General features: G+C 42.5%; 1 protein-coding gene across 1 annotated transcript in view; it reads right to left on the reverse strand.

Annotated features, from left to right (window-relative positions):
- The window catches only part of LOC106843911 (stimulated by retinoic acid gene 6 protein-like), a 58,515-nt gene that overhangs the window by 14,449 nt on the left and 21,654 nt on the right, over positions 1 to 22,412 (reverse strand). The window contains exons 3-10 of the mRNA XM_044779192.2: positions 20,682 to 20,782; positions 19,664 to 19,794; positions 16,027 to 16,147; positions 14,367 to 14,412; positions 12,092 to 12,220; positions 11,181 to 11,251; positions 9,670 to 9,781; positions 3,368 to 3,521 (exon numbers count right to left, since the gene is read on the reverse strand). Coding sequence (XP_044635127.1) covers positions 3,368 to 3,521; positions 9,670 to 9,781; positions 11,181 to 11,251; positions 12,092 to 12,220; positions 14,367 to 14,412; positions 16,027 to 16,147; positions 19,664 to 19,794; positions 20,682 to 20,782 — 865 coding nt within the window. The remainder of the gene's footprint in view (positions 1 to 3,367; positions 3,522 to 9,669; positions 9,782 to 11,180; positions 11,252 to 12,091; positions 12,221 to 14,366; positions 14,413 to 16,026; positions 16,148 to 19,663; positions 19,795 to 20,681; positions 20,783 to 22,412) is intronic.

Consider the following 22,412-nt stretch of genomic DNA (forward strand, 5'->3'; position numbering starts at 1 on the left):
ATGACAAGACAATTGAATGGGGAAAGAATATGCTTTTCAACAAATGGTACTGGGGCAACTGATATTCATGTGCAAACATTGAAGTTAGACCCCTACCTCACACCATATACAAAAAGTAACTCAAAATGGATCATAGGCTTAAATGTAACAGCTAAAATTATAAAAATCTCAGAAGAAAATATGAGAGTAAATATTTGTGACCTTAGGTTAGGCAATGCTTGCTTAAATATGCACAAGTGATAAAAGGAAAATAGATATGTTGGACTTCATCAAAATTAAAGACATTTGTGTTTCAAAAGACACTATCAAAAAAGTGAAAAAGTGGGGCTGGCCCTGTGGAGTAGTGGTTAAGTTTGTGTGCTCAGCTTTGGAGCCCGGGGTTCATAGGTTTGGACCTAGTACTGCTTGTCAAACCACGCTGTGGTGGCATCCCACATAAAATAGAGGAAGATTGGCACAGATGTTAGCTCAGTGACAATCTTCCTCAAGCAAAAAGAGGAAGGTTGGCCACAGCTGTTAGCTCAGGACCAATCTTCCTCACAAAAACAAAAAAGTGAAAAAGTAACTCACAGAATGGGAGAAAATATTTGCAAATTATATCTCTCAAAGGAATTTGTGGATTGAATATATAAAGAACTCTTACAGCTCAATAATAAATCAACAAATAACTCAATTTTAAAATGGGCAAAGAATTTCAATAGACATTACTCGAGGAAGATGTACAAATGGCCAATAAGTACATGAGAAGATGCTCAACATCATTAGCCATCAGGGAAATGCAAATCAAAACCACAATGAGATGCCAGGTCTCACTTACTAGATGGCTATAATGTTTAAAAAGGCAGATGTCGACAAGTGTTGGTGAAAATATGGAGAAATTGGACCCCTCATACATTGCTGGTAGAAATACACAGTGATGCATCTGCTTTTGAAAACAGTCTGGCAATTCCCTGAAAGGTCAAACATAGTTACCTTATGATCCAGAATCCCACTCCTAGGTATATACCCAAGATATATGAAAACATGAAAAACTTGTAGATGAATTTGCGTAGCAGTATTGCTCATAAAAGCCAAAAAGTTGAAACAACCCAAATATCCATCAACTGATGAGTGGATAAATACAATGTGGTATATTCATACAACAGAATAAAATTCATCAATAAAAAAGAATGAACGTCGGACACATGCTATGACATAGATGAACCTTGCAAACATTTTGCTATGTGAAAGAAACCAAGCAGAACAGACTACATATTGTATGATTCCATTTATATAAAATGTCCAGAATAGGCAAATCCGTGAAGCCAGAAATTAATGGTTATCTAGGGCTGGGAGAGTGAAGGAGAAATGAGGAGTCATTGCACATGGTTGTGATTTCTTTCTAGGGTGATGAAAATGTTCTAGATTTGATTGTGGTGATAGCTGCACAGCCTTGAGAATGTAATAAAACCCAATGAATAGTACACTTTAAATGGGTGAATTGTATGGTATGTGAATTATGTTTTCATAAAGGTGTTTTAAAAAGAAGGAAAAAGAAGCTGATTTCCATTCCTTTCAAGTTTCAGTTGTGTCTTTGTCTCAGCATCACCAGGATAATTGCTTTATCCCAAACCTCAACTAACACAAAGGATGCCGGTAGACAGCCATGAATCTCCTGCCTGGGGATGCAGGGGAGACATCCTTAGAAGGGAAGGACGGGAGGAGTCTGGCCACAGAAGAGTGAGTGAGGACTTGCTCCAGCAAGCAGCAAGAACATGACTGCACACCTTTAATTTAATGCCTTCATCTTCCCCAGGGGGAAGCATCTTCAGCATAAAAGTCTTTCTTGGCAAAAGGGTAGCTTTTTAAAGCTGGAAGAGATCGACATAGGGTGAAAATTTTATGTTTTGATCCTCAAAGGGCTGAAACATATGAGAAATATATCAAAGAGGGAATAAAACATGAGTGAATATGGTGATATATTTGCTACAATTCAAGACCGAGAAATCCAGACCAAGAAACTGAGGTTTGTGTTAAACTTGCCCAGAACAGGGATGGAAATGTGAATTTTAAAAGTATGACTTGGAATAGTGGTACTGAAATCGTAGAATATGCTAGCTGAGTATTACACTCAAGGACTCATCAGGGTGAACATAAATCTACATTAAAGATGAATAAAAATGCTTAATGGCAACAAAGTATGGTAACACAGGAGAAGCAGTACCTGCCTGTGTTCATGTAAAAGGTATTCCATGTCACATATATGTAAGAGAATTTTCCTCACATCATTCATAGAAGATCTATTCCCCTCTGGTTTTGATGTTCTACTAGCTTATGAATCTTAAGTAAAAATACCATTTGCATCACTTGTTTCATGGCTTAAGGAACATTTGGTAATTCACAGCCATCAAATATTAGAGCTCAAAGGCTTTTGGAAACCATCTAGCACCCCTATCCAAACCCCGTTTTAAGTATGAGGAAACTGAGGCCAAGAGAAGGGACCTGACTTGTCCAATGACACAGAGTGAGTTTATCCTGACATCTTGTCCAGGGTCCTTTTTCATCAGGGAATAGTGAAGAACTCTCCCTCCTCCATGGGCAAGGGACATATAATTAGAATATGTCATCTTCAAAGAAAGGTGAAGTGGCTGCTATGGATGGGATGTTTGTGTCCCCCTGATTTTCATATGTTGAAACCCTAATCCCCAACGTGGTGGTGCTTGGAGATGGGGCCTTCGGGAGGTAATTAGGTCATGAGGATGGAGCCCTCATGAGGGGATTAGTGCCTTATAGGAAGAGACACGAGAGAGCTTGCTTCCTCTCCTTGTTCTCCAGCATGTGAGGATACGAAGAGAAGATGGTCAAAGCAGGAAGCAGGCCCTCTCCACACACCAGATCTGCCGGCACCTGGATCCTGAACTCTGAGAAATACATGTTTGTTCTTTACACCACTCAGCCTATGGTAATTTGTTACAGCAGCCTTAACTTAAAATTTGAAAGACATAAATAAACTTTTCACATAATCTTAAAGAAAACTCAAGAATTGGTGTTTTATTTTTTTCCAAAGTGAAAGATATATGATGATTTTAGTGTTCCCACTGGCATTGAAACAAAATAAGCTATTTAGGTGAGAAAATTCTCAGGGCTTATTCAATTCAGCCCCAAATGGGTTTTAACAACATGGCCTGTGTCCTGACCCCACTGACCTTCTGGTCAACGCAGGCAGGCATTTGTCAGTCGTAACACATTTTTCTCCCAGACCAGTCACCTCATGCAGGTAATATCAATACTAGCAGCAATAATCATACAAGTGTGCACCTGCCAGCAGTTACAAGTCCCTCTGTTTCCCACACAGGTGGCAGGAACAAAGGTGGCAGGATGGTTTTACCTTTGGTGACGTTCATCAGCTCTTTCACCTGCAGGATGACTGGGGTCAGGGTCCCCGTCTGGTTCACGGAGGCGATATAACTCTCCAACTCTCCCTCAAACAGGTCTAGCTCATCTCTCACATACACGAACACGCAGAACTCAATGGCAGTGAACTGGGGACACAGAGTGAATGTTTCAAGGTCTCACCTGAGTCCAGCTCAGTACATGAATAACATGGGTCTCTCTGGTTTTAAGGCCAAAGCTCACTGAAGTTCGAAACTCATCTGAAATAGACTTCAGATTGGCTATACCGAGATGAACGGGATTGTGACTTCTTTGGAGACAGGAGTTACCCCACGCTCTGTTCTTCACCCTCTAGCATACAAGGTTAGGCCCCACAAGGGCTCAAGGACTTTTCAAACATTAATGAAATCAGAGTGAAATGAATGGCTCACTTTGAATAAGGGGTGACCTTGGGGACAATTCCAGCCATCTCTCTCACAGCTCCCCTTCTTGCATCTTGGTGGTAACCAAGTTGGAGAAGGTACTGCTTCCTGTACACATATCATGCTTGCTCACTCCCACCATCCTGTCACCATGCCATGATGCCTCCTATCATCATGCCACTGCTTCTAGAGTTGCTGCTGCCATTTTACTTCACCAACTGAATCTTGTTTATCTCTGAGTGTGGAGCTCAAATGCTATCATCTTCAGGCAGCTTCTCAATCTGGAATAATCACTAAACTTCTGGAGCACTTTCACCTTTCCTTTTTCTCTCTTTAGGTGGCAGGTACTTTATACCATATCTTAGCTCCTTCTCTTAGACCATGGGCTCTTCCCAGGCCAAGACTCTCTCTTCCAGGTCTTGGCATAGTGCTTGCCACAGAGTATAGAACCAATAAAAATTTAAGGGGCTGGCCTGGAGGCACAGCAGTTAAGTTCGCATGTTCCTCTTCAGTGGCCCAGAGTTCACCAGTTCAGATTCTGGGTGTGGACATGGCACCGCTTGGCAAGCCATGCTGTGGCAGGTGTCCCACATATAAAGTAGAGGAAGATGGACATGGATGTTAGCTCAGGGCCAGTCTTCCTCAGCAAAAAAGAGGAGGATTGGCAGCAGATGTTAGCTCAGGACTAATCTTCCTCCAAAAGAAAAAATTTAAGAAAACACAAGAACTCCAAGTGAGTCGCTTAGTGTTGCAAAGAACTCTAGTTGTCCATTAAAATCCATTCTCCCTTCTTTGGGCACAAAGCTGGACCACATTTCCCAGCCTCCCTTGAGTTAGATGTGGCCACCTGACTGGTTCTTGCCAATGGACGAGGAGTGAGTGGGAGGAATGTGTGCTGCTTCCACATGGCCTTTGAAAACCTCCCACATGCATTTCTCCACGCACTTTCCCCTTCTGCTGACTGGTTGCAGATGGTGAGGGTTCTCGGGGATAATGAAGGCACATGATGGAAGAATCTGGGTTATGGAATAACACACGGAGAACTGCTGCTTCCCAAACCTGAACACCACTCAACATTGCTATGTGGGCAAAAATATATATAGTGTTAAGTCATTGAAATTTGGGCGTTTATGTGGTACTCCAGGATAACCTAACTAATACATTCACTTAAAACTTAATCACAGGATTAATTTATACAAACATCATCCTGGAACATTTAAAACGAGCAGATTACAATTTGGCCTTGCTATTTTTATCCCTCCATTTTGACTCAATCATTTTAGCTCAGATAACTTGGACCACATGAAATGTTTTGATTCTGTGCTTAATAAAATAATCAAGTCAGAATTATGCCAACATTTAAAATATCTTGTTGAGAAAGCACACTTAAATAAGAGCAAAATGAAATAAAGCATTTTAACTTTTGAGCCATTTTTTTAAATATAGTACAGTAAACCAATTCTAATTTATCCACTTTTATTTTTAATTCAGTGAAATTATTCATCAGGATCAATTATTTTATATTTAAATGAAGTGATTCTTGTTCACAGCATAGTTTGCTGACTATAGATTCTGCTATTGTAAGTTTTCTTTAGGTATCATTATTTCTACCAAGTCAACTTTCTGGGGCCAAATTTTGCATATCAAAATGTTTTCAAATATATTTCTCTCCCATCAATTTTTAGTCAGTGATAAATTTTACCATGAGCAGGTTTAACCGTTATCAGTTTGATTTTCTGTGGATTACTTTTCTTATTAAAGATTTTATTTTTTAAGAGGGGTTTAGATTCAAAGCAAAACTGAGAGGAAGGTACAGAGACATTCCATAGTCCTAATTGCCCCCACACTTGTATAGCATCCTGCATTATCAACATCCCCCACTAGAGAGGTACATATGTTGCAATTAATCCACCTATAATGAAACATCATTATCACCCGAAGTCCATTACTCACCATCAGGGTTCACTCTTGGTGTTGTACATTCTATGGATTTGGGCAAACATCTAATGACATGTATTCACTATAATAGTATCATACAAAGTATTTCCACTGCCCTAAAAATCCTCTGTGCTCCGCCTCTTCATCCCTCCCTCTCCCTAACCCTTGGCAACCACTGATCTTTTACTATTTCCATAATTTTGCCTTTTTCAAAATGTCATGTAGTTGGAATCATATCATATGTAGCCTTTTCAGATTCGCATTTTTCACTTAGTAATATGCATTTAAGTTTCCTCCATGTCTTTTCATGACTTGATAGGTCAGTTCTTTTTAGCACTGAATTGTATTACATTGTCTGGATGTACCACAATTTATTTATCCATTCACCTACTGAAGGTCACTTCCACATTTTGGCAGTTATGTATAAAGCTGCTATAAACATCTATATGTAGGTTTTTATGTGGACAGAAATTTTCAATGCATTTTGGTAAATACCAAAAGGGATGATTGTTGGATCATATGGTAAGAATATGTTTAGTTTTGTAAGAACCCACCAAACTGTCCAAATGCATTCCATTTGGCTGTACCATTTTGTACCTCCACCAGCAATGAATGAGAGTTCTTGTTGCTCCACAACCTTGTCAGCATTTGGTGTTGTCAGTGTTCTGAATTTTGGCCTTTCTAATAGATATGTAGTAGTATCTCATTGTTGTTTTAATTTGCACTTCCCTGATGAAATATGCTGTAGAGCATCTTTTAATATGCTTATTTGCCATCTGTATATCTTCTTTTTGAAGTATCTATTAAGGTCTATGGTCCATTTTTCAATCAGGTTGTTTGTTTCCTTATTGTTGAATTTTAAGATTTCTTTGTATATTTTGAGTAGCAGTCTTTATTAGATGTTTCTTTTGCAAATATTTTCTCCCAAGGTGTGGCTTGTCTTTTCGTTCCCCTGACAGTGTCTTTCACAGGCAGAAATTTTTTATTTTAATGAAGCCCAGCTTGTCGATTCTTTCTTTCATGTATTGTGTCTTTTGTGTCGTATCTAAAAAGTCATTACCAAACCCAAGGTCATCTAGATTTTCTCTTATGGTATCTTCCAGGAGTTTTATAGTTTTTCATTTGACATTTAGGTCTGTGATTGATTTTAAGTTAATATTTATAAAAGGTTCAAGGTCTGTGTCTAGATTCATTTTTTTTGAATGTGGATGTATAGTTCCAGCACCATTTGTTAAAAAGAAAATCTTTGCTCCACTGTATTGCCTTTGCTCCTTTGTCAAAACTAAATTGATTATGTTTATGTTGGTGTATTTCTTGGCTCACTGTTCTGTTCCATGGACTCATTTGTCAATTTTTTTGTCAACACGACACTGTCTTGATTAGTGTAGCTTTATAGTAAATCTTGAAATCAAGTAGTGTCAGTCCTGCAATTTCTCCTTCCCCTTTAATATTGTGTTGGCTATTATGAATCTTTTGCCTCTCTATACAAACGTTAGAACCAGTTTGCCAATATCCACAAAATAACTTCCTGGGATTTTGATTGGAATTGCACTGTATCCAAATATAGATCAATCCCGATATATGTAATCAAGTTGGGAAGAACTGATATCTTGACAATATTGACTCTTCCTATCCATGAATATAGTATATCTCTCCATTTATTTAGTGCTTCTTTGATTTCTTTCAGTAGAGTTTTGTAGTTTTCTTCACATATATCTTGTACATATTTTGTTAGATTTACACCTAATTATTTCTTTTGGGGTAGTGCTAATGTAAATGGTATTGTGTTTTTAATTCCAAATTCCACTTGTTCATTGCTGATATACAGAAAACCAATTGACTTTTGTATGTTAACCTTGTACCCTACAAACTTGCTATAATTGCTTATTAGTTCCAGGAGTTTCTTTTGTTGATTTTTTTTATTTTCTACATACACAATCATGTCATCTGTGAACAAAGACATTTTTACTTCCCAATCAACATACCTTTTATTTCCTTTCCTTGTCTTATTTCATTAGCTAGGATTTCCAGTAACTGTTGAAAAAGAGTGGTGAGAGGGAGCATCTTTGCCTTATTCCTGGTCTTAGTGGCAAAGATTCTTATTTCTTACTATAAAGTATGATGTTAGCTGCATATTTTTATCAGATTGAGGAAGTTCTCCTTTATTTCTAGGTTACCGAAAATTTTTATGATAAATTGGTGTTGGATTTTGTTAAATGCTCTTTCTGCATCTATTGATATAATCCTGTGATTTCTCTTCTTTAGCCCATTGCTGTGGTTAATTACATTAACTGATTTTTTTTAATATTGTGCCAGCTTTGCATATTGGGGATAAATCCCACTTGGCTGTGGTGTATAATTCTTTTTATACATTGTTGGATTTGATTTGCTAATATTTTGTTTAGGACTTTTGCATCTATGCTCATGAGAGATACTGGGATGTAATTTCCTTTTCTTGTAATGTCTTTGTCTGGTTTTGGTATTAGGATGATGCTGGCCTCATAGAATGAGTTAGGAAATATTCTCTCTGCACTTATCTCCTGAAAGAGATTGTAGATAATTAGTACAATTTCTTCCATAAATGTTTCATAGAACTCACTAGTGAACCCATCTGGGCCTGGTGCTTTCTGTTTTAAAGGTCATTACTTACTAATTTATTTAATAGATAGCCCCATTCAGATTGTCTAGTTCTTCTTGTGTGATTTGTGGCAGATTGTGTCTTTCAAGGAATTGGTCTATTTCATCTAGGTCATCAAATTTGTGGGCACAGAGATGTTAATATTATTCCTTTATTATTCTTTTAATGCTCATGGAATCTGTAGTGATGTTCCCTCCTTCTGTTCTGACATGAGTAATTTGTGTCCCCTCTCCTTTTTTCTTAGTTATTCTGGCAAAAGCTTATTGACTTTATTGATTCTTTTTAAAGAACCAGCTTGTGGTTTCATTGATTTTCCCTATTGATTTCCTCTTTTAAATTTCATAGGTTTCTGCTCTAATTTTTATTATATCTATTTTTCTGGTTGCTTTGCATTTAAATTGCTGTTCTCTTTTTAGTTTCCTAAAGGTTTCCTAAGGTGGAAGCTTAGATGATTGATTTCACATATTTCTCCATTTCTAATACATAAATTCAATGCTGTAAATTTCCCTCTAAGCACTGCTTTTGCTGCCTCCCACAAATTTGATAAGATGTTTTCAATTTCATTTATTTTTAATTTTTCTTGAGATTTTTCCTTTGACCTACATTTTACTTAAAAGTGTGTTGTTTAATTTCCACTATTTTGGGATTCTCCAGTTATCTTTTTGTTATTGATTTCTAGTTTAATTCCATTGTGGTCTGAGAGGAGACAATGGATGATTTCTATTCTTTTAAATTTGTTAAGGGGTGTTTTATGGTCTAGGATGTGGTCTATCTTGGTGAATTTTCCTTGTAATCTTGAGAAGAATGTGTATTCTGCTGTTGTTGATGAAGTAGTCTATAGATGTCCAAAATATCCAATTGATTGATGGTATCGATTACAGTTCAGATTTTCCTACCTCAGCACTAGTTTCGATGGGGTTTCTACTCCATTCTGTTGTGACTCTCTATATCCACCTGTCTCTCCAATTTTAGGGGAAATGGTTTGTCCCATGACCTCATTTCTCTGACAGATCTAGGAAGAGTTGTTGATTTTTCAGCTCAGAGTTTTACCTGTTGTTAGGATGGAGTGGTGTCTTGAAAGCTCTTTATGTGTGTAATTGGCAACTGGAAGTCTCCATAAATAATTCAATTATATTTATTAGTTACCTTTGCCACATGAGTTAAAGTGTACTTGGAGTCAAAGAATTGTACTTCTTTGATTTACATGGATGCAATTTTGACCCAGCTTTTTAAGAACAATGCCTGCCCTAGCCCCAGCCCATTTGTAAATCAGAAAAGGATTTACTCAGATCTACTTACAAGGTACAGGCAGATAAAAGCCAACACAGTGGTTCCAATCATTCGGCTTGGGAAATGAAAGCAGGGGTCCCACTCATATATCCTGGTTTGGAACCAAGACTTTTTTTTCTCCCTGTGAATGAATAAACGCCAAGAAAAAACAGGCTGTGGATGGTAAACAAACACCTGATTTTTCTGAAAATAACCTCTTCTCCTCCTCTTCATCTTACAGTTTAGTGAAGAGAAAGAACACTGGGAGATTCCACAGTTTTCCTTCTCCCCTTATTCTTAAGGACAGAGACTCAGGTTTATTCAGTACAGCAATTCACCAAACTAAAAGGCTGTAGTTCCTGACCTCTCTTACAACTAAGAGTGACCAAGACTAAGAAGTACAGGCCAATTAGCTGTGACCAGAGGTGTGGTGTGAGACTTCGGGGAGGGTGCTTAGATGGAACTGACACAGCTGCAAGGGACACCATTGCCGGTCCTTTTCTCCTGCCTGTCCTCTGAAATGCAGACATGGTGGCTGGTCCAGGCTGGAGCCCCAGCATCTATCCATCTGTGACCATGGACTGCCTTCATAAATGGAGACCAATAAGATACTGGAGCAGAAAGACAGATGATTGGTAAACTGCCATGGGGAGCAGTCCAGGGTCAGTACACACTGCTCACCTCCGGAATTCTTTTACATGAGAAAGAAATAAATCTCTCTCTTGTTTGTGCCACTATTTTACATTTTCTGCTATGTGTAGCCAAATGTAGTTCTAACCAAAGCACGAGCTTTGGCACTGTGTGACCTTGGACTAGACACGTCCCTTCTCTGGGGCACATCCCCTTGCACATAGTGCCAGTGGCGGGGGTGGGGTGACCTGTATGATCACTGAAGACCAGGTGCCTTTGCCTGGCCATGAGCTATGTCCTCTTTTACTGGTAATGACATATGGGTTTTTCTCTGGGAATCTACTTCTCCCCACCAGCAGTCCTGTGGTTCAGTGAGGCTGAACCACTTCCTGGTTCCAGTGGTGAACATGTGACCCACGCTTAACAATCAGTTTTCTCCAATCACCCAGCCACAGGAATTGGTTCTGGGATGGCGTGTAGTCCAATTTGATCCAGTGAAACACACTCATGGGACTTTTGTTTGAATTCTTAGAAAGGAAAATTTCTCTTTCCTGTGAGCTTAAACCAGGAGGGTATAAATTGAGATTCTGGGGGACACCACGGGAAGGAAGCCCCACTAACTATGAGGCTAGCACAGATAAAAGCAGAGCTGAGAAGAGGTGAGGCCAAGAGATCTAGTTCTGATGATGGCAATTAAGCCCCTGGATCCACCTGTGTCCGAAACTGACTACGTCTACACTTTTAGGTTCTGTAAGGCCCTAAATTTCCTTTTCCTCTTTCATCCAGTTTGAGCTGAGTTTCTGTTATGAGCAAACAAGCGCCCTTCCCGTCATCCCAGGGTCTCTCCCGCCGTCAGGGCCCACCAGTATTGCCGCACACACTGAGGGGCGAATGGACCATCCGTGGCTTACTGCCTGGGGGACTTTCTCAGGAGCTTCTTGACATGCTTTGCCTGGTGAACTTCCAGGAAAGGCTTTTCTTCCTGTGAGAAGAGAGAGAGGTTTATGCTTCGGCTCACAAATTCTCGTTAGGGTTTTGGTCTCTTTGAGGGGCTTTTACCACAGAGGGCAGGAATTTGGGTAACACTGAGCCATTCCCAGACATCTGTCATTTCTTCAAGAGAGGGGCAGGGCCCAGCCTCCTGTTTAGCAAGCACTTGCTTTCATGAACCGCCAGGGGTCTGGCCTTCCATGACTCTTCTGCTTACTGACCGCACCAGCCATTGTTCTGTGAAGTCTTTTTCCCTTTGAGATTTGGTGATTTCCCATCATAGTTCAAAACATTCTTTTAGGAATGAAACACCCCAAATCCCACTGTTTTTACCTCTTATGAATAGGAGTTTCTTTTGCTCATTTCTTATTTTGCAGTATTTAAAGAAATAAATGTCAATGGTATGTTTTGAAATGTTTTATCCAAGTGTAATAAGCTTTCTAGTCATCTATTTTGCTATGTATATTAAATATGTAAATTTTATATGCTATGAGATGAAATCTTACACATCGCCAATATGTAAGAGGGAAGTTTATAGCAGTAAATAACAACATTAGAAAAAAGAAAGATCTCAAATAAACAACCTAACTTTATACCTCAAGGAATTAGCAAAAGAACAGTGAGTGTTGAGAGAGCCTCAACAGCCACTGTCTGGGTTCCTATTCTGGCTCTACTACAGACTAGCAGGGTGACCCTGGGCAATGCAACTCACCTCTCTGGGTCCAAGTTTCCTAATGCTGAATGGAAGATGTAATAATAGCAGCTACTTCACAGCACTGTTGTGAAGACCACACCTGTCAGGGCACACACAGTGCTTGTATGTAGTACTCACCGTCGGGAGCTCCCAGCCCAGGTAGACCCTCAGAGACTTGACAAACATGTGTAGGAAGCGGCCCAGCAGGAAGGCCAGGCACAGCAGTGACGGCCAGTAGAACATGATGGTCTCGTACCTCCCCACAAACTGCAACAGAAGCAGACCATGGGCGTGGGCTCTAGGCAGGGTAGGGCCAGAACCCTGGTGAAGCTGTGGACAAGAATCTGCCTGCCCCAGCCTACTCTCACCAAGGCCCGGAGCTTGGATCTCCCAGAGCGTGGATCCCTGCCCCCAGCCCCCCATCACTGAAGGAGCAGTGGGCTTGAGTCTGGCAGCCCTGGATTTGAGTCTCAGCACACCCATTTTATTTTATACAAAGGGCTTCCATGGCTTTTTTTCTCATTAGGCATTAAATACTTCTTTTGGAAAATACACATGAGAGACAGAGGGAGGCTGAAAGAGTGAGAGAAAGGTGAGGCAGGAGAAGATAGAGAGGGGAAAAAGGGAGAGAGAAATAGAGGGAGAATCAGAGATAAAAGAAAGGAGAGAGGAAGTAAGGAGGGAGAGAGGAAGGGAGGAAAGGAAGGGCCTGTAACTGCTATCATGTTGAGAACAGCACAAGCTCCCACATGTAACAGGTCTCTCAAGATGATGCTCATAGTTTTTCTGTGTTTTCAGTTTCATTTTGAAGAAAAAAAGTTTTTTTCACTATTTTAAGACTAATAACATTGTGGTTTATCTTTCACAATTTACTAGTTGGTTTCATGTTTTATTATGTTTCCAAAGTATTTCCCCCCATGGGAAATCAGGGTTTGATGTTGGGATGTCAGGGTGAAGGATGGAGACATGCTGAGAATTGGGGGGCTCATGTCTTCCTTTCATCCTCCTCTCCAACATATACTTATAGACATAACCACTGTCAATACTTCAGTGTCTTTCATCTTTACCTATATCCATATTCATATGTTATAAACTGAGATTGTACCAAATATATTGGTCTGTAGATAACATAATCATTTCCCCACATGGTTAAAAATTATTTGCAAATATCACTTTTAATGCTCCATAATAATGCATTATTTAGATGAATCACACTCTATTTAAACTTTCTTCTAATATATGACACTTTAGATTCTTTCCAATGTCTCTTTTTATAAATAGTTTCCATGAATACATTTGAAAACATGAGGCCAAATCTTTATTATTTCCTTAGTCTGGATTCTGGTTCCCTGATTTTTAACTGGTAAGTCATGTTAGCCCCTGAGCCTCTCTTTCTTCTCAGTGAACGAGGGATGGCACTGACACACTTTCTTCAATGTGTCTTGAGGACTCAACAGTTAACTTTTGGGACTGAGCCTAGAACAATGCCTAGCACACAGCAGTTCTTACTGTTAGTGATTCTGAACATAGAAGTAAGACCCTGCCCTCTCCCCCAATTAACCATGAATATTTCAAAAGAGCCTCTGGAAGACTGAAGCTCTCTGAGACTCTGAAGAAAATCCCTGTGGTGTGGAATCCTGGGCGCTGTGAGCAGTGTGAAGGAGGGTATCTTTCTGGGCAGAGGTCTGCCAGAACGCTCTCCATCCCAGTGCAGAGGTGCAGAGGGAAGGCCCGCCTCTCAGCTGCATTTTCAACCCGGCTCCCCACACTCTTCCTCACCCGCTTTGATGCTCCTCAGTTACCACAGGGCGGGAGAGGCTCCAGCAAGGCTCCGCGGGCTCCTGGCGCAGGCAGCCTCCCTGCTCTCCCAGCTGCCTGGTAACCTTTCTAGGTGCAGTGTGACACCATCTTTCTCCTTTCTCCTTTTCCTGGGGTACTGGGCTAAATAGATGAACTAGTTTCCCCCAGTTCTGAGAAGAACAATGCATGGCAAAGCTGTAAAGGGTTCATCTAGTCCGAGTCTCCAGAGAAACTGAGGCTACATGAAGGAGTGGAAAGAAATGAGCTTGGGAGTCACCCAAACCTGCTTTCAACTCCCAAATCTGCTGCTTCTGAAGAGTTACTTAACATACTTGGGCCTCAGTTTCTTCACCTATAAATTGGTTTGCTGAGAGCTTCTCCACAGTGAGGGGCTGCTGTGAGCATCAAATGAGAGAACATCCATCTGTGAATGAGCACCTTGATAAACATAAGATGCTGTACAGTGGAAGCAGCATGAATAGCTCCAACTCTCCTTTTGTACACATGGGGAAGCTGAGGCCCAGAGAGTGGTAGAGGCTTGTGCAAGGTGACACAGCAAGTTGGCCATGGTGATAGGACTGAATACCCTAAACATAGCTCAACGAGGACTCACCTGCCCATGGGGACACTGTGTGATGTGATGGACAGTGACGGCAAACCTGCAGGACAGAAACAGGACTTGGGGCACTGGGGTCCCTCCCAGCACAGTCCTTGTGAAAGCAGCCCAGATCCCATCAGCCTGGAGCTACCTCCCATCCCCATCCTCCTTGGGAGGGATGGTTCCCAGGCCTGCGCATACATCCCACCCACATCAGGCACCCTGCTTGTGCCAAAGTAGGTGCACACTGAATTCATTTAACATGCCCTCACTTAGGATACAATCCCAGAATCCACACGGCAGAGCGGACAGACACTGAGAGATCTCTCCTCCCCCACAACCCATCACTCGGATGGAGAGACTGAAGCCCAGGGAGGGGAAGGGACTTGTCCAGAGTCACACCCAGAGCCAGGACCAAGACCCAGGTCTCCTGACTCTGGGGCCGAGGCTCTTTCTGCCTGGGCATGGCCTTGTGTGAAAACACTGCCCTGAGGAATGGGCCTCAAGGCTTGACCCCCGCTGGACACACTTTCCTGGCCATGTTCAAGCTTGGGTCACACTCTCAAGGTGCCCAAACTGGTGAACAATTCCCACCTCCCTTTCCTCTCCTGGTCAGAATGTCTGTCAGAGGCTGATAAGATGATACTACTCCACATCTAACCCTGAATACCCTCTTTTATTTTTAAAAAGCGAGCCACTTACAAACTTTGGAAATGTAGCCATTGGTGTGTCAGGTGCTTGTGAGCCCCGTGCAGTGGCCCACACGCTGGACCTGGGGCCCTGCCCCACAGAAAATGCTGTGGGAGAAGCCGGCCCAGTGAGGGGAATGTGGACAGGGAAATGAGCCTTGGGGCTGGAGAGCAGAATTGTTGGCGGGATTATTCAGTCAGCAAATATGCCCTGGGGCCAGCTCTGTGCTGGGTCTGGTGCCAGCACTGAGGGCAGAGCTCAACAGGAGGATCAGCCCTCCCACCTGTGGGGACGATGATCCACCAAGGATGAGCAAGTATCCATCACTGGGCACATGGGGGAAGATGATCCACACAGGGAGCAGCAACATACAGACAAAGAGGCCAGAATGCATGATCCACGAGGGCCTGTCTTATTTTCCAGTTTATCCCCTGGCTTATAGTGGGTATGGCATAGCACGTTTACTGAATGAATACTGAATGAGTACACGGATGGATGAAGGAATGTAAGAGTTCCGTATGACCTGTATGTGTGCTACAGACTGTTAGAGAGAGACAGGGAGAGGCCAGACTGCGGTGGCCCTGAACGCCAAGCTGAGGCACGCACAGTTTCTCCTGGGCTCCCGGGGAAGCCATGGTAGCACAGAGAAGAAGCATCTAAATGGGACTCTTGCTTCCCCCAAAAGACCCCAGCAGTTTACAGAAATGAATTTTTCTATGTTCCTGACTTCTGGGTATATTCTAATCATGAGTAGCTTCCTGTGAACCTGACAGAATGCTGGCCTGACCTTCTGAAGCCTCAAGTGCATCCCAAGGAGGGACCGCAGTGGGACCTTGGACCAGTCACTCTGCCCACCTACCCTGGGCCTCAGTTCTAAGCAAAAGTACCCTCCAAGAAGAGCTCTCAGGTCACCCGCAGCCCTTTGTCCAGAGTTCAGCCATGGCCAAGGAGTCACAGGAGGGCAGGCAGGATGAGTCCATCTTACCAGATCAGAGAGTAGCTGAAGCCGAGGATGGAGCTGACCAGCTGGAACTCCGAAGAAAGGCAGGCAAAGAAGGGGAAGTGGGACAGGCCGACTTCGATGCCTCCGATCAGAAGCACAAAGGCTGGGAGAGAGAGGGCTGGAGATGCTGTGAGGTCCTCTTCTCACGGGCTCTGGGGAGTCCCAGGGAAGCTATGGGGCTTCATGCTGACTCGTAGTCATGAACCTCAGGACCCACTCAAGGAGATGAGTGGATGAGCCCCAGCTTAGCACAAAGAGGAACGCAGGAATGTCTTTGATGTAAAAGACCCTGCCCAGTACCTCCTCCATGCCAGCACTGGCTAACTACTGAGATGAAGAAGCCTTGGTCCTTACACTTGATTGGCTCACAGCATGATGGGTGGAGACAGACCACAAAAACCAGCAAACAAATGAACAAACAGAAATCCATGAGCGTGAAGCCCTGCACATGCACCACAGCAACACAAAGAGCGGCTATGTGCTGTGTGCAAGACCTCTTGTAAACTATCGTGTACCTTATACATAAGGCAATGATAATAATTCCACCACTGATGAGCACTGAGATGGTCAAGCAGCATCCAGGAAAATCTAATCATGCAAGGCGACCTTTACTAAGTGTCTGCTTTGAGCTGGGTCCCGGGCCAGGCACTAAGGACACAGGGGAAATGAACAAGGTTCTCACTTTGAGATGCTTACAGTCCCATAGAGAAGTTCGGGAGGAAAGTAAGTGTGTGATATGTACTGTACGAGAGGCATATTAACCGGCTGTGGGGACAAGAGGAAGCCACTGACCTCACCTGGGGTCTGGGTATCAAGGAAGTCTTCCTGGAGGTGGGGACATTTAGCAAGGCCATGAAACATAAGCAGGAGTTTGTAAGATGGAGATAAGGAGGGAAAGAAGGATATTCCTCACTCAAAGGATGGGAGATGGCTGGCTGGGGCTGGTCAGTATTGCTGTGAATCTGAGTGGTGAAAGACTGGCAGGAAAGGACAATATAAAAGGAATAATTGCTGTAAAGATAGAAGTTTCAGCAGCATAACTTTTTAATTTACCTGAATTCCCCCTGCCATGGAAGCAGAGAGACCAACTAACATGGCAAAACCAAAAACCCACAGACAACACCTACAACAAATATAGGTGAGAAGACCCACTTGATATCAATATCTGAGTGAGAGGAAGCAGAAGGAAGGCAATAGGATGTGAAGGCCCAAGAACAGAAGAACCCAAAATTGCCAGCAGATGTGGGAAATCGAAGCTGAAATGACAGCTGAATCTGAGCAAGGTGCTGAAGGCCTTGATTCACAGGTGAGAATAACCAGACATTAGTGAGGTCAGAAATGTGGGAGTTGTCAGGGCCCATGAACTCACTGTATTAAATATCTAAGTACCCGCCCAGGATAGAGCCCCACATGAAGGTGGACTGCCCGCAGAAAGACTCCAGTGAGAAGGACAGAAGCATCAGGAGCTAGGAAATAGTGGCTGCAGACCAAAGTGGAGGGAAGAAGCCAAGTCAGAAAGAATGAGGATGTACTGAGGGTACATATATTTAATCACCTTGTGAAAATAGAAGAGGGAACCCTGATGTAAGACACAATGTTCTGGCCCAGCCAGATACTCAACGTCATTAGACTTTAGGGAAATGCAAATCAAGACAACAATTACAGACTACTTCATACCTACTAAGATGGGTATAATAATTAACCAAAAAACAGAAAATAACAAATGTTGGCCAGGATGTGGAGAAATTGGAAACTTTGCACATTGTAGATCAATGGAACAGAATACAGAGTCCAAAAATAGACCCAGACCAATGTAGCCAATTGATTTTTGACAAAAGTGCAAAAGCAATTTAGGGCAAAGGACAGGTTTTTGTGACAAATAGTGCTGGAATAAATGGATATCCAAAAGCAAAAAAAAAAAAGAACTTAAATCCACACTTCACATGATATGCAAAAACATTAACTCAAAATGTATCATAGACTTAAGTGGAAAACATCCTAAGACTATAAAACTTCTAGAAAAAACATAGGAGAAAATCTAAGTAACCTTAGATCAGGCAAAGATTTCTTATATGACATCATAAGCATGATCCATAAAAGAAAAAAAATGAATAAATTGGATTTCATCAAATTTTAAATGTCAGCTCTTCAAAATAAACCACTGATAGAATGAAAATACAAGCTACAGACTGGGAGAAACTATTTGCAATTCACACATCTGATAAAGGACTTATATCTAGATTATATAAAGAACTCTCAACACTCAATAAGAAGAAAACAAAGAAACCAATTTTTTAAAATAAGCAAATGATTTGAACAGACCAAAGAAGGCATAGGGATAGCAAATAAGCACATGAAAATATGCTCAGTATGGTTAGTCGTTAAGATACCATAATAAGATACCACTACACACCTCTTAGTGTGGCCAAAATTAAAACGACTAACCATGTGTTGTCAAGGGTATAGAGAAACTAGAATTCTCATATGCTGATGGTGGTAATCTAAAACGGAACAATCACTTTGGAAAACAGTTTGACAGTTTCTGAAAAAGTATGACTTACTACATGACCTATATGATCTAGTCATCCCACTCAGAGCTATTTACCCAAGAAAAACGGAAACACAATATATTCGAAGACTTGTAATGCTCATAGAAGCTTTATTTGTAATAGCCAAAAACTGGGAATAAATCAAATGCCAATCCACAAGTGAATGGATAAACACGCTGTGGTATCTCCATATAGTGGAATACTCCTCAGCAATGAAAAGGGAATGAATTTCTGATACGTGCTAAACATGTATGAATATCAAAATAACTTTGCTATGTGAAAGAAATCAGTCCCTCATCTCCCCCCAGAATGAGTATATTCTGTATGATTCCATTTATATAATTGCCTTGGGATGGTGGTAGTCACAAGACAGGGGTGGGAAGGAGAGATTACAAATGGAATAAGTTAACTTCTGGGGTTCATCATCTTGATTGCGGTAATGATTTCATAGATGTCAACATTTGTCAAAACTTATCAAATTGTATACTTCTAAGAGGTATATAGTGGTATATTATATTGGTTTTAATTTGCATTTCCCTGAAAACTAATAAGATGTTGGTAGGCACTTGCTCATATAGGCTTGGAGTCCATGAGAAAGATAAGGACTGAACAGAGAGGTTTGGGAGTCATTGTATTAGGGATGTTTGAACCTATAGATTAGAGTTGTTCCCTCAGGGAGAGCATGAAGCATGGGGAAAGAAGAGGCCTCAGACCAATGGCCAAAGAAGTAGGCATTGTTCTTTGAGGAGGTATCTGAGGGCTTATTGATAGCAAGAAGGAGGCCATGGTTCTGACTCAGGAGAGATTTTTGGGGTGGGTGATGGTGAACGTACTTTCTGAGTCTTTGTTCTACTATGTCTAAAGGACCTCTGAATCTAACTGGGAGCAAGTCCCCTCAAACAAGCTTTGAGACTTGGTGGCTAGATATTGATCTTGGGCAAGTAACAGGCCAGGAAGAACATTGACAGTTCATAATGCTTATCCCCTCATCCCAGAGAACCCTGCCATGTAATATCTAAGCAAGAATTTCCCTGGCGAAATTCCCAGCAGGTGTGAGGCAGCCCTTGTACCTTGGGCCCACTGCGGGACCTGCAGGGGCTGGTAGCCTTCTGAGAACAAGAACATGACCTTATTGGCTGTGGCCCCAAAGGCCATTCCATAGGACCATCGGTTCCTAAAAGTACCCATGAAGTCCAGAGGTCTGTGAAGAAGATAAACAGTTTGTGAGGCTAGGAGGTGGCTCATTCTGACAGCTCATCTCCAAATTATCCAGCCTACCCTGAGGAGAGATTACTGGGTAGTAAACTATTCATTTCAACTGACATTTCCTGAGGCCCTCTCTGCCAATTCTGGGACTAGGCATGGATTCAGGGTAATGAAGTGAGGAAGACAAAATTCTTGCCCTTGGGGAGCTCCAAGTCTAGGAGGACTCAAGCAAGGACTCCAGTAGCCATGATGACAGGCAAAATGGGATGAGATTCATCTATGAGAGACCAAAACAAGTAGCATACCCCAGACAGGTTTGGGGGTGCCTGCCCTGAACCTGGCACAGCTTGTGAGAGTTGTTCTTGCCAAAATGTAGGTCTGGGTATCACTGGCTGTGCTGGTTCCATGCAATTGCCCCTGCTTGACCACAGCTGATTGGACTATGGGTGACTACCTGACTTAGGATTGGTCAATCAGATACTTGGTCTTGTATTTTGGACTTGTGACCCTGAGGACATGAGCCAGTTAGATTACGGTTCTGTTCTGGAAAGTCATGCCAGTCCCCCCAACCCTGGGCCCTCCATGGACAGCCCTGCCCCTCCCTGCCCCAACTCAACCAAAGCTCAGAAAGTTCAGAATTGGCTGGCAAGCCCTTGTAGCCTCAGCACCCAGGGCTGTCCAAATGTGCTCAAAACATCTCAAGGAGGCTCAGCTCACTATGGGAAAGGCCTTGCCATGCTCAGCACTGTGGCTACCTCAGGGAGCAGGAGGGAGAGAGTGCCCCATCACAGGATAACTGGAAGTTATTCTGGCCTTACAATTGGTGTTGGCCCCAAACACAGGGTACCCCAAACAGTAGTGATCAACCCTAGCTCAACTCACATGATGATTCCAAAGTGGTTCCCCAGCAGGTAGCAAGTGTCACCTCTCTGTCTATGCTGCTCTCGTCTTTGGAGAAAAGACAAGACTAAAATGATGAAAAGCTATAGGAAGAGAAGATGAAAGTGTCAGTGGGAATATTCATCCTCGGCGTGGCCTTGATGCCCTCTCTGAGAGAGTGTGTGGGTGAGCAGAGCACTCAGGATGCCCATGAATCCCCAAATGCCAAACTCAGGGAGCTGACTGCATGCGCCCTTAAGCTGCCAGAACGTTTTGTACTGGGCTTTCCATGGTGTTGCCCTGCACAGACACGGGTTCAAATCTAGTCTCTCCCACACACTAGCTGCGAGGGAGACTTCACTTCTCTGAACCTAAGTTTTCTTATCTGTAAAAAGGGGATAATACCTGTCAGGTTGAAAATCCTTCTTTGCTTTTTTTCCTGTGGATTCAGTCATATTCTTACATACTTGGTACCCCTTTTCTCTCTCCCTTCACTAGAAACTTCTTGAGAATTGTCTACACTTGCCGTCTCCATTTCCTCACCTCTCACTTGTTCTTCAGCCCACTAACCTGGCTCTTTAACCCTCATCACTCCACAGAAATGGTTCTGGCCAACATCTCTAATAACCCTCTTGTTGCTCAGTCCAATGTAAACTTTAAGCCCAAATCTGGCTTGACCTCTCAGCTGCATTCCACAGGGTTGACGACTTTCTCCTCTTAGAAATACTCTCTGTTCCCTAGGCTTACATCAACCATGCTTTTCTGGTTTGTCTCCATTACTTCTCAGTCCCCTTTGCTGGATCATTCTTTACCCAACCACTAGATTTGGAGTTCAGTCCAAGGACCTCTCCTCTTATTCCCCACACCTCTCTTCCTCAGCGATCTCATCCAGGTCTGTGCTGTCAATGGCCACCAATACACAGCAGACTCACAGACATGAATCTCCAGCCCAGACTGCCCCTGAGCTCCATAACTGTTTCATCCAGCTACACAGTCAGCATTTCTTTTTGATGTGTTAAAAGCTTCTCAAATTTAGTATGTCTTAAACCAAACTCATGATTTTCCTCCCTGCCCTGTCCCTTCATTCATTCCAAACCTGGATCTCTTCTAATTTTCCTTAACTAGTGAATGGCAGATAGCACCATCCTTCAAGCTATGCAAGTTAGAAACCTGAGTCATCCACAACCTCTCCCTCTCCCTAACTTCTCTATACGACACATTACCAAGTCCTATTGTTTTTATCTCCCAAACATCTCCAGTTGACCACCATCATCTAGAATAAGCTAAAATCACCTCTCACCTGGACTGCTGCAACCATTCCTAATTGGTCTTCCTGCCCCTTCTCTTGCCCACCTCCGACCTATCTCCACATTGCAACCAGAGTGATCATTTCAAGACATAAATCTGACTACACCACTCTCATGCTGGAAACACTCCAAGTACTTCCCATTTTACTTTCAATAAAGCCCCACCAGGCTCTACCTGGCCTGGCCCTGCCCATCTGCCCAGACAACTCCACCTCCATTCTCCATTCCAGACATGGCAGCCCTCTCGGTTCCTCATACTCTCCATTCTCCGCCCCTGCACAGAGCCTTTGCACATGCTCTCCCCTCTGCCTGAGATGCTCTTTACTATGTCTTCAACAGACCTCAGCACCATCACTGCTTCCTCAGAAAAGCCTTTTTTGACTCCCCTAAAAGCCAGTGTCCCTGACTCTTGAGCCCTTAAAAGCCT

The sequence above is a fragment of the Equus asinus genome, chromosome 10 (genome assembly GCF_041296235.1).
Source record: "Equus asinus isolate D_3611 breed Donkey chromosome 10, EquAss-T2T_v2, whole genome shotgun sequence".
Classification (NCBI taxonomy): Eukaryota; Metazoa; Chordata; class Mammalia; order Perissodactyla; family Equidae; genus Equus; species Equus asinus.